At 37.5% G+C, this 15,665-nt stretch overlaps 2 protein-coding genes across 2 annotated transcripts; one reads left to right on the forward strand and one right to left on the reverse strand.

The window, feature by feature from the left end:
• The first annotated feature begins 673 nt into the window (after nt 1-673).
• arf1 (ADP-ribosylation factor 1) lies at nt 674-10,171 on the forward strand. Its single transcript, XM_008434290.2, has 6 exons — nt 674-822; nt 5,868-5,986; nt 8,161-8,369; nt 8,485-8,595; nt 8,684-8,808; nt 8,917-10,171. Exons 3-6 carry the CDS (start codon nt 8,225-8,227, stop codon nt 9,073-9,075), a joined length of 540 nt encoding a protein of 179 aa, XP_008432512.1. The 5' UTR covers nt 674-822; nt 5,868-5,986; nt 8,161-8,224; the 3' UTR covers nt 9,076-10,171.
• A 1,389-nt stretch (nt 10,172-11,560) lies between these two features.
• On the reverse strand, nt 11,561-15,658 carry lg17h1orf35 (linkage group 17 C1orf35 homolog). The gene is made up of 8 exons (XM_008434291.2): nt 15,540-15,658; nt 14,097-14,247; nt 13,962-14,007; nt 13,791-13,873; nt 13,132-13,204; nt 12,896-12,978; nt 12,638-12,772; nt 11,561-12,042 (listed from the first exon to the last, which is right to left on the reverse strand). Exons 1-8 carry the CDS (start codon nt 15,634-15,636, stop codon nt 11,787-11,789), a joined length of 924 nt encoding a protein of 307 aa, XP_008432513.1. The 5' UTR covers nt 15,637-15,658; the 3' UTR covers nt 11,561-11,786.
• Nucleotides 15,659-15,665: the final 7 nt, after the last annotated feature.

Below are 15,665 nucleotides of genomic sequence, written 5' to 3' on the forward strand. Positions count from 1 at the left end.
TAAAACAACTTGTGCACAGACACACACTCTTTTTCTATGGCACTGTTTGACACAGACGCACACACACCAGCGTTCCCAAGCCCCTGACTGAGTGTTTTTATCCTTGCTAGGCCTTGTCTCAGAGGGGAGTCAGGCCCCTACTGAGACCTTATCCACTTCCTGCTGCAAAGCCTGTTTTGCCCCTTGGCAGCCCTCTTCCATTCAGAAACTTGTTTTAAGACCCATTAACCATAAATTATTTTGCTATAAGTAACTAAGAAATACTGAAAATACATTGTGGTTGATGATGTAGGTAACTTCCACATGGGCTGAAATGCGCATGAAAGATGATTTTTCTCTCAGAAGAGGGACACTACCATGAAAGAACTTCCAATAGTTTTACTGTAGCCGTCTCCCATGAGGATGTGCCCCCCAGGTGGGCATAAGAGTTCCAGGAGTGACATTTTACCAGAATAAAGAATAGGTTTAAAAAAATAAACCAAGAAAAAAGAAAGAACAGGGTGAACATGTCATTGTGCTTGCGTTTGTGTATGTGTTGGGGGAAAAAGTTGTTAGGCGTGTACCATCACCAGCGGTGCCATCAAAATTAGTTTGTGTGTGTGCTTTCAGAGGGGTGTGTGTGTGATATATACACCCCCCTACTGTCCTATTTCCAGTCGTCTGTCCACACATAACAACTGTCAGTATCCAGCGAGATATGAAGCCGAAAACAAGGATGACGAAGAGCAACGCTCAGTTGGATATTATCGTTGGGTTTGACATGGACTATGGTGGATTTAGCATCACCTTAAGGATCTAAACTGTACCTTCACATTTTCTATGGTAGGTGCATATGCTATGATGTTGTCCATCCAGTGAACTCAGTGGGTTGTCTTGTAAAACTTTGGGCTTTTTATATTTCATTGGAATTCAGCTTGCTCATCCAAGAATATAAGAATCTCTTATTGCAAGACAAGGTTTAAAAGCAATTTTGTTTTCAACTTGAATATATCTTTTATGGAGTTTTTTATTTATTTATTTTGCTAGGGAATACATATGTGAATTSATTACGGTCAGCAGCTAAAGATAGGACACTTTGAAATTAAGACTTGAGAAACAGAAAAATAAATAAGAGATGCATTTGTGTTGTTGCAACCCAACATGCAGTTGTACTGAACGCTTGCTTTTATATTTAATATGCCAGAGATATGTTTGCTTATCTGATGGGAATGGAACAGAGCATTGCCTATGTGAAACCAGACCACAGTGGAATTTGATAGGAACAGTGTAGCTTTTATACTCTCTACATGAATAAACCTTTAATTCTTGAAGTGATACAGGTTATAATTTTTTTTTTACCTGAAACCTGTTTGATTATTCTAGCTTTTTCCTAACCCATCTATTCGTTTTCTATTCCCGCTTAACGCATGCTGTCACGGACTTCCACCAGTTGCGGGGTAAGAGGCAGAGCACAGGTCTTACGAAATCATGCCCACAGGGAAATTTTCTCATAACTAATGTAGTTCAAAATGCAGATACAGGGAAAAAGAGTGAGTGTTTTGTTATCTAAACCATAAGAAAGCTGTATAATTAAATTTATTTGACAAGACAAAAAAAATATTTGTTCTCAAAAAACTGATGAACCAAAATTAGTCAAACCACAAACTGAAACACTGTTGGATTCATCTGTAGGCGAGTAAACTTTTAGGAAGCAGATGAGCGGTTGGCCTTCATAATGTGAATTTGTTTGCACTGTAGAGTGGAAATATTACGTGAAGATTGTATTCCCTTTGGGGAGAAAGATAAAGTTGATGGGTCAAACATAGTGGTGTGGATCACTGAGACATGTCTGCAGATATGTTGTCCATTTGGGAAATTTAAACAAAAAAAAAGTTGTTGCATGAAATATGTGGGCCTTTTCTGACAGTACCCTTTCATTTGACACCTAATGCTGTCAAAGGAGGAGGGCATTTCAGCTTTGAACTGAAGTTAATCTTGTGGCGGATTTCAAGAATATAATCTRTGCCTTCACATATCAAACTTTTAATGTAAAAGCCTTTATGCTGGTTTTAACCCATTTCTCCTGTCTTTTTCATGACTTCCTAGAAGCCAGATRTTGGTGAGATCTCAATCTGCATGTTTTGTCTACACTGAACTGTCTGTTATAAAGTCGTTAGTTGGCTCATAATGTCATTACCTTTCTGGTCTTTTACCATTTACCATTGCAAATACCAAAATGATCAGAAAAGTCAGGTGATCTATTGCACCTAGATTTACTGGAAAAGACCACAAGGTCATGCAGKAGCTTTACCAAAACCCTAAAATAGTTTTTCATTAGATCTTGAACTTGCAACACCTACTAGTCCCTTGTTGTGAATTTTTTATTATTATTATTTTGTGTCTAGGTTATTTTAGTTGTTTTTTKATTTGTTTTTGTGGGGTAGGTTATTTTCTGCATGTACAATACAAGGCTGTTTAAATAAATTTGACTTGAATCAGAAGTCATTCCTGCTTGAAGGTCACTCTGGGTAAGCCCCTCCTACCACCATGTTTACAATTCTTCAGTGTAAGGTGGCCTTCCAGTTCACCTTGGTGCATTTCTCAGATCAAAACTGAATTTCTCAGAGATACTTGCTCAATCATCAAGTCATTGTGTCATTTGTGCATATCAAAAAAAACAGGTAGAAAATTCTTCTGCACATTCATGCAAGGCAAAAGAAAATAATTTGATCTATGGTGGTCTGCGAAACACACAGAGAAGGATTTAGGTTAAAATGTTTGAGCAAATTGCAATCTAGTTAGAAATACGCAAAGCAAAGAGAAGAAAAAACAGGAAAACCAACAAACCCTGCTGAATATGTGACTCTACAAGAAACTAAATTATTGTTGCAATAATTACCATCCACTCATTTAAAAGTACAGCAGGTGCTGAAAGCAATCTTTCAGCTATTCAGCAGTGCAAAACCACAAATTATTGTTGAAGAGTGAGATGGCATTATGCGCCTTCCCTGTGTGGTCCCTCAGCCTTCTCCCCTCCTGTTGCTCTCCTCGGGCCTTCTCCCCTCCTGCTGCCCCCTCTGCTGGGGTTAGTGGGCATAGTTGACCCTGGTTAAAATTCAACTTTCTCAACAATAACATGGTTAGTCATGTCCTTAGGGGCCTGGTTGTGCAGGAAAAGGATACTCAAGTTGCAAAATAATAATAAAAAAAAAACATATCTTAAGTTACCCAAACAAGATTAAGAATCTCTCTCTTGAGGGTGTAAAAATAATTCTGACATTGAAATGAAATGTTGACTTTATTTAAGCAAACAAAGGGGAGCCATGAGAAATAGTTCAAAYTGATGATTTTTAGTGACTGTACTATGCTGCCTAGTTTTATAAATAGCCATGAAGGCATTTGGGAGCTAAAGTGATCCATTTCTGTTGTTATCAAGTCGTCAGTTTCTATTGTTTCTTAGCTTGTATATTCAGTTGCTCATCATCTCAAGAGCTACTTTGTTGCCGAAATCTCTTAGTGCAGCAGGTCTGGACTGCAGAGACACCAGTACAGCATCCTTACCCTTTTACTGTAGAACCATAAAGTGAATAGCTTTTGGTTTGATACTGATTTACTCAAATTGGGGTCTTCCGTGATGTCATAATTTATTGATATTATTTTTTACATTTTCTTCAGCTTAATGAGAAACATCCAACACAATATATGTAACATACATGCCACCTGTATGCCACCAGTGCTAATAACAGAAAATTTGGCATTCTACAGTGGACTTTTGGGATTTCAAAAAACATTATTTCAAATGCTGGAAAAAGCTTTCTATACCTGGCATTTCTTTTGTTGCTCTCCATTTTACTGCTTTACTAATTAATTAATTAATTAATTAATAGACACTGCACAATGTGTCTTCATGATCATGGAGAAGAACTCAAAAATAAATGAGTGTTCAATTGGCCTAAATYGGCCAATTGAACACTCAATTGGCCRATTGAGTTTATATATRATATAAATTATCATATATAAACTATATGATAATTTATAAGAATATCCAGTTGCTTGAAATCAAAATATAAAGAAATTCTTAGGATAATTTAAAAAGTTTGYATTGCATAGTATATATTATGTGACAGRTGATCAAATCATTGAAAGTAGCATAACTGTGCCTTCTTAAACATGCCACATTTCCATATAAAACACTCTATTACTCATCCATATTATTACAGATGGTGCATTTTCAATGAAGCACTTACAACAAGATTGAAAGGATCTTAAGAATGTAAAAGAATGAGTYTTTAGTTTATATCACATCAGTCCAAATAAAAATAGYGCCGGTTCAGAAAAGTATTGCGCTTTTTTCCCATCATTAATTTGCCATGACTATGTTGCAGTTTTGGGTACACCCAATCCAAAGCTTGAGAGTTTGTCTAGCTGCTGTGGAAGAATAAATGAATTAATTAATTAATGATGAAACCACTGTTAATGAGATGATGACAGAGTTTAGCAACCATAACATAATGACTTCCTGTCTAGTATTAAGTAAGAACCCCTAGTCTCCATTCCGAAATCTGGAGGTGTCCTGTGGTTTCTGCAACCTTCACATTAGGAAATAATGGCATCATTGTGGATTAGGATCACTTCCTAAAAATGCAACCAAGAACAATATGTTTGGTATTCTAGGTCAGGTAATAACTTCATAATATTTTATATGAGTCATTCACAGGCATATGTTACAGAGGATCCTCAGCTATACATTTTGGAGCTGACCACAAAAAAGTGGAGTATTATTGCAATATTGGAGGAATAAGTGAGTAATGGGGCCACAAACAATATTKTGAGTGGTGGCATCCTCTGAATTATTTTGCATCTGATMTCCTCCATTTTTTTTTTTTTGATGACATTTGGAGAGATGTGGCTGTTGGTGCCCCTGGAGCCACTGTGTGAGATGGAAGGTGTTGAATCTTTTACTAAATATTGAAAAATATATATAACCAAAAATAATAATAATAAGAAAACAAAACCGAAGTTTGAAGTTTTTGATAACAATCACATAATTTTTTTCAATATCAATAATTGCTTTAGGCTTTTATTAACTTACACCAGTTTAAACCTTTGGATTAACTGTAGCGTTGTCTTTTGTAATAGGCATCAAGACTTACTTAGTCACATTTTAAATGCTTTCGCAAAGGTCAGGAAGAAGAGACTGGATACGTTAAAGTCAGAGCCCTTAAAGAGAAACAGAAGCTAAAAACACAGAGGGGTACATTTCTGTCAATGTCTGAAGTCAATTTCCCCTGTTGTTTGGCTACTTCATGAACAGGTGTGCAAAATTTTCTGAARATAAAATAGCATAAAATAAATAAATTCAATTATAACTCTACAGTRCTGTTTGAATAACACTGGTCATTGAAAATATGATCTGTGRCATTCTAATTACTTTAATCAACTCATATTGAACCTGCTTAGGAAATAAAATAAAATAAAACAAAATAAGGATGTTCACATGATACTTRGTAAAAGATGGATTCCACTGAGATGCACAGAAAATCAGCTTTATAATATGGATAATTAGATGGTTCCTATKTCCACAAATATAATCTTGCACAAACACAATTTTGGTCAATATTTCTCAATTACAACAAGGCACCTTAAGCTTGAATTTGAATAATAAACCTTAGGTTTAGTTTTTCAGTTTTATCTTTAGTTCTTGATTGTTTTGTTTGTTTGTTTGTCTTGTTTTCATATTTCAAAGGTGCATTTAAATTTGGCAAATAAATCTACACAGTTTCAGTTTCCCTCTAGGAGAAAAGTATTCCGATTCAATTTCCGACCTGTAGCAGAAAACCTTTTTCCCCCCCTTCAACATGTGCGTGCGATTCTCTCCTCGACCACAGGGGGCGATGTCTCCCGGTCTGTGAACGCTGAAGTTTTACAGGAACCTCTGACGTGTCAAATCATCGCCATTTTCCTGTACAGGAGGAAACGCCTTAAGGGAAGAAAACATATCGAGCGAGTGAGTTGAAACAATTTGGAACAAAACTAAATGTTTAATCTTCTGTAAAATCTTACTGTAGGCTGTAGTTATGCAGGCAGACATGTTTGTACAAGCTAAATAAAACTGCTTCAAGTGCTTGCGGTAACAACACATTCAGAAGCAGAGTAACTTAACTGCTAGGAGAGCTAGTTTTCTCGACGATGCTGTCCTTAGCTTCGTATCTTCCCCTCACATATTATATGCTRGGTTGTTAAAATATATAATAGCGTGAATTGTTTAAAATACCGTCTAGTTGGCGTGCTGCCTTTGGTGTTATTGTACCGCAGCATACTATTATGGGTGTTTGTTGAGGTAGGTGGGCAACTTTTCGCACCGCACCCTGAACAGTCAGCTGTAAAAGCTGCTGCAGCCTTCGTGGTTTCTTGGATGGGAAATTAAGGATCCATAAATGACCCCAGGWGACGCATAATCCCCACGAAGCAAATACTACTGTGAATGTTTTGGATTGTCAGCTTACAGCCATKTTAATCAATAAAATGCATTGYATAGCTTTCTTTTTTWWAATCCTAACTATGTAGGACTATTTAAAGAGAAGTTAAAGCAAAGCATTCACTATATGTATAGTCTGTACAAAAACGTACTCTGAAAAAAATTAAGAAATTACTAACACCATTGGTGTAATTTAAAAAAAAATGTATTTGATGTGTCTGGGAATTTATTTACCACATTTATTAAAAATAAAATTGTTGAATTTGTTCCACAGAAGCTTCACTGCACTATTTGTTTATAGGTCTCATGAAGAAGTAGGATGTTCACATACAATGGYGTGAAAGTGTTTTTCCCCTTCCTGATTTCCTATTTTTTGGCTTGTTTGTCATACTTCAGTATTTCAGAACATCAAACCAATTTAAATATTAGTCAGAGAGAAYACATGTCAACACAAAGTTCCGTTTTTCAATAAAGGTGTTTTATTATTAAAAGAGGAAAAAATACAAACCTACRTGGCTCTGTGTGGAAATGTGATTGCCCCCTAACCTAATAACTAGTTAGGGCACTCTTACCAGTAACAACTGCATTCATTTGAKCTTGATAACTTGCAATGTGTCATTTCCAGTGCCATAGRGGATTTTTTGCCCACTCATCTTTGCAGAATTGTAATTTAGCCACATTGAACCATTTTTTGTGCATGGGTGACTGTTTTAAGGTCGTGCTACAGCATACCAATAGAATTTGGATCACAACTTTGACTAGGCCTGTGTGGTACACAGCAGTATTCATGATTTCATTTATCACAGCCAGTCTTCCTGGCCCTGAATCAACACAGCAGCCCCAGACAATCACACTTACCACCAACACATTTTACTCTTGACATGATATTCATTTTCTGAAATGAAGGTTTGGATATTTTTCTCYCTCAGTATTTAAGACTTTTACTTGAAAACAGAATGTTGTGTTTACTTGTATTATCCTTGACTTTATTACTGATGTGTGACAAACATAAAAAAAAAAAAAGGGAAATCAGGAAGGGCATCAACACTTTTTCACACCAGAATAATACATTAAATTAAATGASATTAAAGCAGTATTTCATTGTTTAGATGGCTGGAGATTGTCATTGGTTAAGAATTTCTATCCTTATCTTTTCCAGTGTGCAAAGGTTGTTTATCCAAGAGTCTAATAAAAAAGTATACTGTAAATGTTTTATGCCACTAACATGAATGAATAAAGTGTTGTAAATTACATTTATTTAGCTTGTTTTAAACTTTTTATTTTGGGTATCTAATTGTTGTTGTTTTTTTTATCTTAATATTTTCACTTAGTTTTACTTTTTTGTTTTCTTTTTCACTCAACAGTTTGTTTGGAAACAGCTGACTTTAAGATTTCTGTCTGATAAAAGCACCAATTGGAGATTGGTGTTGCCAGCATTGCATTAGAGATATAGATTGCTGCATTTACTCTGTTCCRATGGGTGTGGGGAAAATGGTTGCAGTTTTACAGTGAATGGATACACAATCACCACAAGAGAAAAAATATTTCAGACATGTCAGCATTCGTAAACACAAAGCAAATCTTAAGAATTTAATTTCAATAAATCAAAATATTTTGTCCACATTATCAAAGCTTCTCATGGTACTAAATGGAGCAGCAATTTCTTGCTTCATTGCTCATCAGTTGTTTCTGTTTATCCTCAGATTTGGCGGATTTATCACACCGTTTTTGTCCTGAAGTGATTTTCTTTTCCCATCACCGGCAGCCATGGGGAATATGTTTGCGGGGCTCTTTAAAATGTTTGGGAAGAAGGAGATGAGGATACTAATGGTGGGCTTGGATGCTGCAGGAAAGACAACTATTTTGTACAAGCTTAAACTTGGAGAGATTGTGACAACCATTCCAACAATAGGTGGGTCAAACGTTGTGCTTAGCACATAGCTGGACAGGCAATTAGACAGATTTCTAATTGCCTGCTAAAACTTGTTGGTTAAGATGTCATTTTTATTTTTTGCTTTCTTCCTTAGGTTTCAATGTAGAGACAGTAGAGTATAAGAACATCAGTTTCACAGTTTGGGATGTTGGCGGTCAAGACAAAATCCGACCACTGTGGCGTCATTATTTTCAGAACACACAGGGTAATTTTTGATCACATTTATATTTCATTGTTAGACCAACTGCTGTGGAAAAATGTTCATCACTCTTTTCTTTTAAATATATATTTAGGTCTGATTTTTGTCGTGGATAGCAATGACAGGGAGCGATGTGCTGAGGCTCGGGAAGAGCTCTTGAGGATGTTGGCTGARGACGAACTGCGTGATGCTGTGCTTTTAGTGTTTGCTAACAAACAAGTAAGTAACGAAAGCCTTAAAAACACATGAATGCCATTTTCTTTGTTAGCCCTCTTTTTTTTTTCTATGTGCTAGCTTTTAAAATGTTCCTCCCTGATTTGATTGCAGGACCTTCCAAATGCCATGAATGCTGCAGAGTTGACTGACAAGTTGAACCTTCACTCCCTGCGTAACAGAAACTGGTACATCCAGGCAACCTGTGCCACTACTGGAGACGGTCTCTATGAAGGACTTGATTGGCTGTCTAATCAGCTCAAAAACCATTAATGGCTAGAGCATTTAAGAAATTACTCTGTTCCACCCAATCCCTCATGTTTTCTCCTTTCTAAGTAAAACTGAATCAACCCCATACTGGAAACCGTCCCTCTGCTCAGCTTTGATCTCCTATACATAGGCCAGTGGTGGGGTTTTTCTAATCTTGTAAAGCTTTTGTTGGTACACTTTATTTTGTGTAAATGTAAATAATTTTTGGTAATAGGGATCTTATTGCACTGACTTTTCTTGGCTGTTGGGTGGCTTTAACTTTGACAAAGAAATTAAGAGAAGAAATTTACCAGAATATTTTGGCCCCAGAAACTCAACACAATCAAAAGTAATGCAAGTACTGATCAGTGGGGAGGGAGAGCGTGTTGAAATAAACTGAATTATACTGATGCACTACTTGAAACTGCTGCAGTAACATGTAACAAATCTTGAATTTAAACAGAACACTGGCATTAACCCGTTTGTACTGACATTGCTCTCGTCTGTGAACACTCACCAGCTTTTTGTAAAAAACTTTGATGGAAGTGAACATACTGCAGTGATCGCACACTATCTGTATAATGGTGTCAGGTGGGCACTCTATCAGTTTTGATTTTTCTATTTAGGAGTCTCAGGTTGATCATATGTAGCTTTTTCAGAGCAAGCACGTCTACTGGGTGTTTATATCTTTACCCAGACGAGAAACTCCTTGCCTACTGAGTACTTATCCCATTAACTCTATAATCATTTATCTGTGAGTGTACTGTGTGAAATATATTTAGCTGTTTGGTGCCATAGTTTAAGGTTGTAGGCAGCTGATCGCATGCTTGATTCTTCTCGGTTTGGGGAAATAGCATTTTGAAAGCAATACCAAAATCAGCTGCATCAAAGTGCCACCATCTTTGATGTAAACAAAAAGCCAAACAAATGCCTTTATTTTTCCAAGATTTGTCTTACAAAATGTTGATGTTTCCTTCTGTTGTTGGTGCATTATGTTCTTTTTGATTTCTAATTGCCTAAATGTTCTAATATTGCAATAAGTCTGTCGATGTTGATGTTTGTCAAAATTTGTGGAGGGTTGGGGGTCACACATTGCAATAAAAGTGACCGGCTACAAAATGATTGAGTTTTATTGTACTACACATTCAAAACTGAATTGTGAAGCTTTCAATAACCGTCACTTAAACAATTGCATATTCAGTCATTTTTAGTGTAATAGRATTCTTAGCTGAAAAGTATCCATTTTTATTTAGGWGGTATGAGTTACCCTGATTTCCTTAAAATCTAGTGAAACCAACTGACAAAGTCTTAGTTGTTAAATGGATTTAAGCAATGTATAATTTGATCTGGGCTTAAATACAGCTCTGTGAGTGCCTCGGTRGTTTGTTAGAATAATTTGGAAGTAAAGGCATCACGAAGACCAAGGAACATAAAAATGGATAGAAAGTGTGAACTTCAAACCTGCTGAGGCATGGACATCCGACTAAACTGAGGCCAGGCTTGAGTTGAGAATTCGTAAACATAACCAGTTGCAATGGAAAGGTTTAGATCAATATTCATGTTAGAATGGCTCATACAGTCAAAGCACCAACCCAAATCTAATTGAGTAACACAATACATTAACTGGTAGTGTGAAATCTTCAATGTGTATGAATATTTTTGCAAGGTACTTCAACAGATTCATTAAAAATCCTTGTAATATTAATCTTAACTGTTAATGCTTAAGAAAAAATTTGGAAAAACCTCAAAATGATCACGAAATGAGGAGGAAATACAATTCCCATAAATGATGACCCACCTATTGTCGAGGTTAAGGCAGTAATGTGAAGAGCATACCCTGCTTCACTTTGTGTAAGGGTGGCAGTCCAGCATTCTTGCAGGTTGATTAGGCTGCCATGGTTAATGCAGCCAAGCCTATAAAACATGGCAGGAGAGCGTGGTAGTGGTGGAAGGCGTAGTAGTTTGAGCCTCAAGTCCCTCATAGGGTGGCTTTGTCTGGTCTCTGCTCCCGCTGCTTCATCAGCTTGGTTCGTGTGTGGCAGCAGAACGGTACTCCGTCATAAAAAAAGACCAGTCTGGTATTTGGCACTCTTCTTAATGAACATCTTGCTCTTTTGTGTGTGTGTGTGTGTGTGTGTGTGTGTGCGCACCCCCCAGGTATCAGCATGCAATATCTCCTCTTTCAAACCCATTCAAGGCAAATGCAAGCACTACACTCTCGAGTGAAGAGCATTCCACTAGTATCATACAGCGTCAAAAAGTATCAGTCGAAGCCATTTCAACTAAAAAYCTAAAATTGGTTTATTAATTATATCCTAATACAATATGCTTTATAATTTATGAAATTAAAACTGCATCTACATTACAATACTATGTTTCAATGAGAAGGGAAAAGTGTCAGCTAATGTATGTTAGAAAAAATAAGACAAAAAGCTGAACTTTCGCCTCATAKGAATTTTTTGGGGAAAAATCAAAGCCAAAAAGGTTTTGRACAAASAAGCAAAACAAATACACCCAGTTGTGAATTTAATGACAAACTGCTTTGGAAACAAGAAGAGCTCATCACCAAAATTCAATAGAAACACCAAACTCATCTTTCCCACATGAGGAACTAGTATGATATAAAGCTTAACGTAAGAAGCATCACAGTTTTCCTGGCGGTCCATGATCCAGGGGGTCCCAAAATGCTGCGTGTGCACTATGCAGCTCTGGTTTTGGTGGGGGAGCGCGGGACATTAGTCGTCCGAGTCTGTGTCGTGGCGTCTCCTGTGGCTTTGTGTGGCACCAGCGGGGGCCTTCTTGTGGAAGGCAGAGTTACTGCGGGTTGGAGACCCCCCGTCAGAAGAGTCTGTGTCGTGCCTCTGCCGTCGATGACGGGGGCGGGAAGGCTGCCGCTCGGCCTTTGCTCCCTCCCTTGAATGGCTGTCATGGGGTCTGGCTCCACTCTGACTATGGTATGATGGATTATGATGATGGTGGTCCTTTCTGTGTCTGAAAAGTAAAAGGAAACAATCAATGAGTGTGGGTGTGGTGGGGCATCCGATAAGACGGAGCACACACCACTGGGGCATCAGCGACTGCATGGGGTTTTATGGGGGACATGCAYAAAAAGAAAAACGCTGCTTTAAAACCTTATATCAGTAGTTGTATTTGCACCTCTCAATCTGTAAGTGAATTGTATTTATACCTTTCACAGATAAAAATCACAAGGTGCTTCCCAGAAAATCTAAAAACAATGACATCCTCCATCTGAAGCTAATTCTATTGTCATCCTCACACATTACTTCCTACAACTCCCGTGGGCATCGTAAATCCTAAATATAARAAAATACCAAAACTGAAAAAATTMATTTGCGAGGAAGCAAAATGTAGAACAGTGTCCCAGCGCCATCTAGTGGTGATCTACTATTTTGCATCACTGGTGTTAACTCGTATAGAAAACATGGAGACAGTACATGATGATATTGCACACAGTGAAATTGGATGATTTCACTGTGTAACCATTGTTTCTGATTTGATGATGTTCTGATTTGATATAATGTGTGGATTATTCGAGTACATCAAACCAGTTTGTCATTGGACAAACCTTTTCCTGTTATCCTCCGATGACGTGGACTCAGAGGCTGACGAATCTCGTCTTTTCCTTTTCTTCTTTTTTTCCTTCTTCTTCTTTTCCTTTTTGTTCTTTTTTTCTTTCTTTTTCTTTTTGCTCTCTTGCAAACTAAAATCAAACAAATGTTGACCTTCATTATCATGGCCCATTATATCCAGACTCCCATTTCATCATGTCCGCTTAATGCTGGATGTTTTGTAGATGTAAAGGGTTAGTAAAATTCACATTTACCCTTTTTCTGTCTCTTCTGGTTTTTCAACGCTCTCAGATGATATTGTTGCAGATGTTTCTTGACGACCTTCAGTCTTGTGGTGCTGCAAAACAAGAATGGTTACAATTTTGCAGTAAGGCATAAAGATTATAGCAGGAAATAAATCTTAAGTAACCATTAACTGAACCTGCCGTCGTTACAAGGATTTCTCATCAGGTAATCTGCATTTAACAGTTGAAAAGGAAACTGAACTCACTGTGAAAATCGGCAGACCCATTTTAGCCGCTTCTTTCTCTTTTTGGGACAGCAATATCTTCCGTGACCCCACACTTCAAACACAAGCAGAGGAGAAAAACAAGCACTTTGTCAGCCAAGGCCATTTGTTTCGGTCGCACTATTTAACCAAAAGGTTATTCAGAGGACCCTTCAGGAAACTAAAGAACCAGAAATAAACAAATACTACATTTAAGGCCCACAACCATTCGTGACATTTTAAAATTGCTTTACACAGTTGGATTGTACGAGAATACTGAGATATGACTCGGTTTGCTGGTGTTGGCCAGGACTCTGACCGCATGGATTATTTGGATCCTTTGGATAAGCTGCAGTTGCCTTTTTTCCCCCCACAGATACAATTACAAAAATCTAACTTAGAAAAAATTAAATCAGGAAACATTTTAATACGACAAAGTCTTCAAAATGGTAGCAAATTAATTTAGCAACATGGGAGCCTTGAAAAACCTCACCAGATCTTTGTTTGCTCAGATTTATAATTGGAAAATGAAACAAAGTTGTCMTATTAAGCCATATTATTTTATCATCTCAATTATTATTTGCAACCYGATTACAATACARGGACTCACATTCCARCTTGAAATGGAATCATTGCAAATTTTATATGACGCGAGTAATCACCTGGAGCTTCCCAAGCCTGATATACGATCCACGCTCCTCTCTTCACCATCAGCCTCTTCCCTTCTACAAACCTCTACAAGATCCTGTGAAAATTGAATAAAATTTAAACCATGTGATCTTAAGCAATTGAAGATACCCAGATGTATTCTGTTCACTAGCRAAACCACTTACCTCTTTGGTAAGACCAGTTGGTTGTCTCTTTATAACTTTGTGTCCTCTAAATTGAGAATGTAAATGGTTTGTCAAGCATTTTTGAAGCTCTAACGTTCTTGTGTTAMATAAAAGTACACGTGAAGTCATACATACAGCGCAGCCATCAGCGCCTCCTCTTCTGCTGCTTTCACAGCAGCAAGTTCGTCCTCTTTGGATAACGGTTTGCCAGTTTTTTTGTCTTTTGCGTACCACGTCAGATCTTTACCTTTTTGCCATCGTCCAACCGGTGCCATCAAGGAGTTTCCTAAGAACAAAACAGAGCAAATGATTGGGCACAGTTTAAATATTGATGCCAAACAAATTTGGAAGGACATTTTTCCACCCGSTTTCTTACATTTTGATTTTGATTTCATTACAAATCTTAGTTTTGCTCGACTATGAGCAGTTAGGCAACAAGTAAAACACGGCTCAAATGTTAAATGACTCATGCGTTTTACGTTTGTATCACAACTTAAGCTTTGATTTTCAGTGAAAACACACCAGCTGGACTGTTTAGTTTTAATAAAGTTATTAATTTCCCAGTAAGCAGTGTMAATAGCATACACATACTGACAGTGCAGAGACACTCCTCCTGGCTCTGACTGGTTGTTTTTGCAGAAGGACCCGAGAGAGGAGGCAGGAGTGGGATTCTTTTCACAGACTATCTGTCTCATATTATACTGTCACAACAAAGTGACAGTTTTATAAAAGTTACCTACTGCAGCTTTAACTGGTATACAGTGMAGAGATTTTAGGATGAGGACATGCACTCAAATCTTTTGATTTATGTAAATATCCTAACTAGCAGCATCTTATATCAATCAAAGGTTATTTATTAACTGGCAAATGAGGAAAAGGTGTGTTAAAAGACTGAGTCAATTTATTTTAGTCAGGTTGTGTTAAGAAAGATCCCGACTTTGGACATATTTCTAAATTAATAAATGCTATATGTCATATTTACAGATGTAGATCAACAAGTAAAAATTCAGTAATTCAATTCAAAAAGTGAAACTTGTTTATCTTATAAAACGTCAGAGAAATAGCCTATCTAAAATTAGGACCGCAGTGTGTGTGTGTGTGTGTTTTTACATGCTAAAATGTTTAACCAACACAATTTCGTAAATTGTTATCTTTGTTATCTTATTTGTTTACTACAGAGATACCCCAACATATAACTTGGCAAACAAGTTGTGCAAGGCTCCTTTAGCTCGCCTTTTATGTCACATCTGTGCTGCTACGTAGCTCCTCTTGTTTGGCATGCTGACTAGCTGGGCAGCGGTCAGGGCACMGACCGCTGAGAGGCTCTTTCTGCCTAAAGAGGAGGCAATGTGAAAGTGGAAACTAGCTGTGTTCGGGGAATAAAACACGCCTTCAAGAGCAAGCAAATCAAGCCGTCCAGATTCTATGTAATGAGGGACTCTACATCAAAAGGTATGAGACAGCCGTATGTGKTGGGGCAACATGCGTTTACAGCCTGCAGTTTGTAGCTATCTTCCCTCGTCGTTTGCTCGCTAGCCGTATGGTTAGCACTGATAAAAGCTACGTTTCTGAACTTACCCAGATAATTCTCTCTGTGTTTATCGACTTTCACGTCGTCCCAGTTGAACTGGTCCTGACCTCCGCGTAGGCCCCCAGATCTTGACGAGCCAAACATTTTAGGCAGAAAAAGTCCAGAGAGTTGAA

This window comes from Poecilia reticulata, linkage group LG17 (assembly GCF_000633615.1).
Source record: "Poecilia reticulata strain Guanapo linkage group LG17, Guppy_female_1.0+MT, whole genome shotgun sequence".
NCBI lineage: Eukaryota > Metazoa > Chordata > Actinopteri > Cyprinodontiformes > Poeciliidae > Poecilia > Poecilia reticulata.

Bases quoted from the DNA above. Each gene is read 5' to 3' on its own strand.
- lg17h1orf35 (XM_008434291.2), bottom strand. From the start codon at position 15,636: ATGTTTGGCTCGTCAAGATCTGGGGGCCTACGCGGAGGTCAGGACCAG. The intron at 13,205-13,790 runs GTGATTACTCGC...TTGTGTTTGAAG, and splicing joins TCAGGCTTGGGAAGCTCCAG to TGTGGGGTCACGGAAGATAT. The intron at 12,043-12,637 runs GTTTGTCCAATG...TTTACTTTTCAG, and splicing joins TCGGAGGATAACAGGAAAAG to ACACAGAAAGGACCACCATC.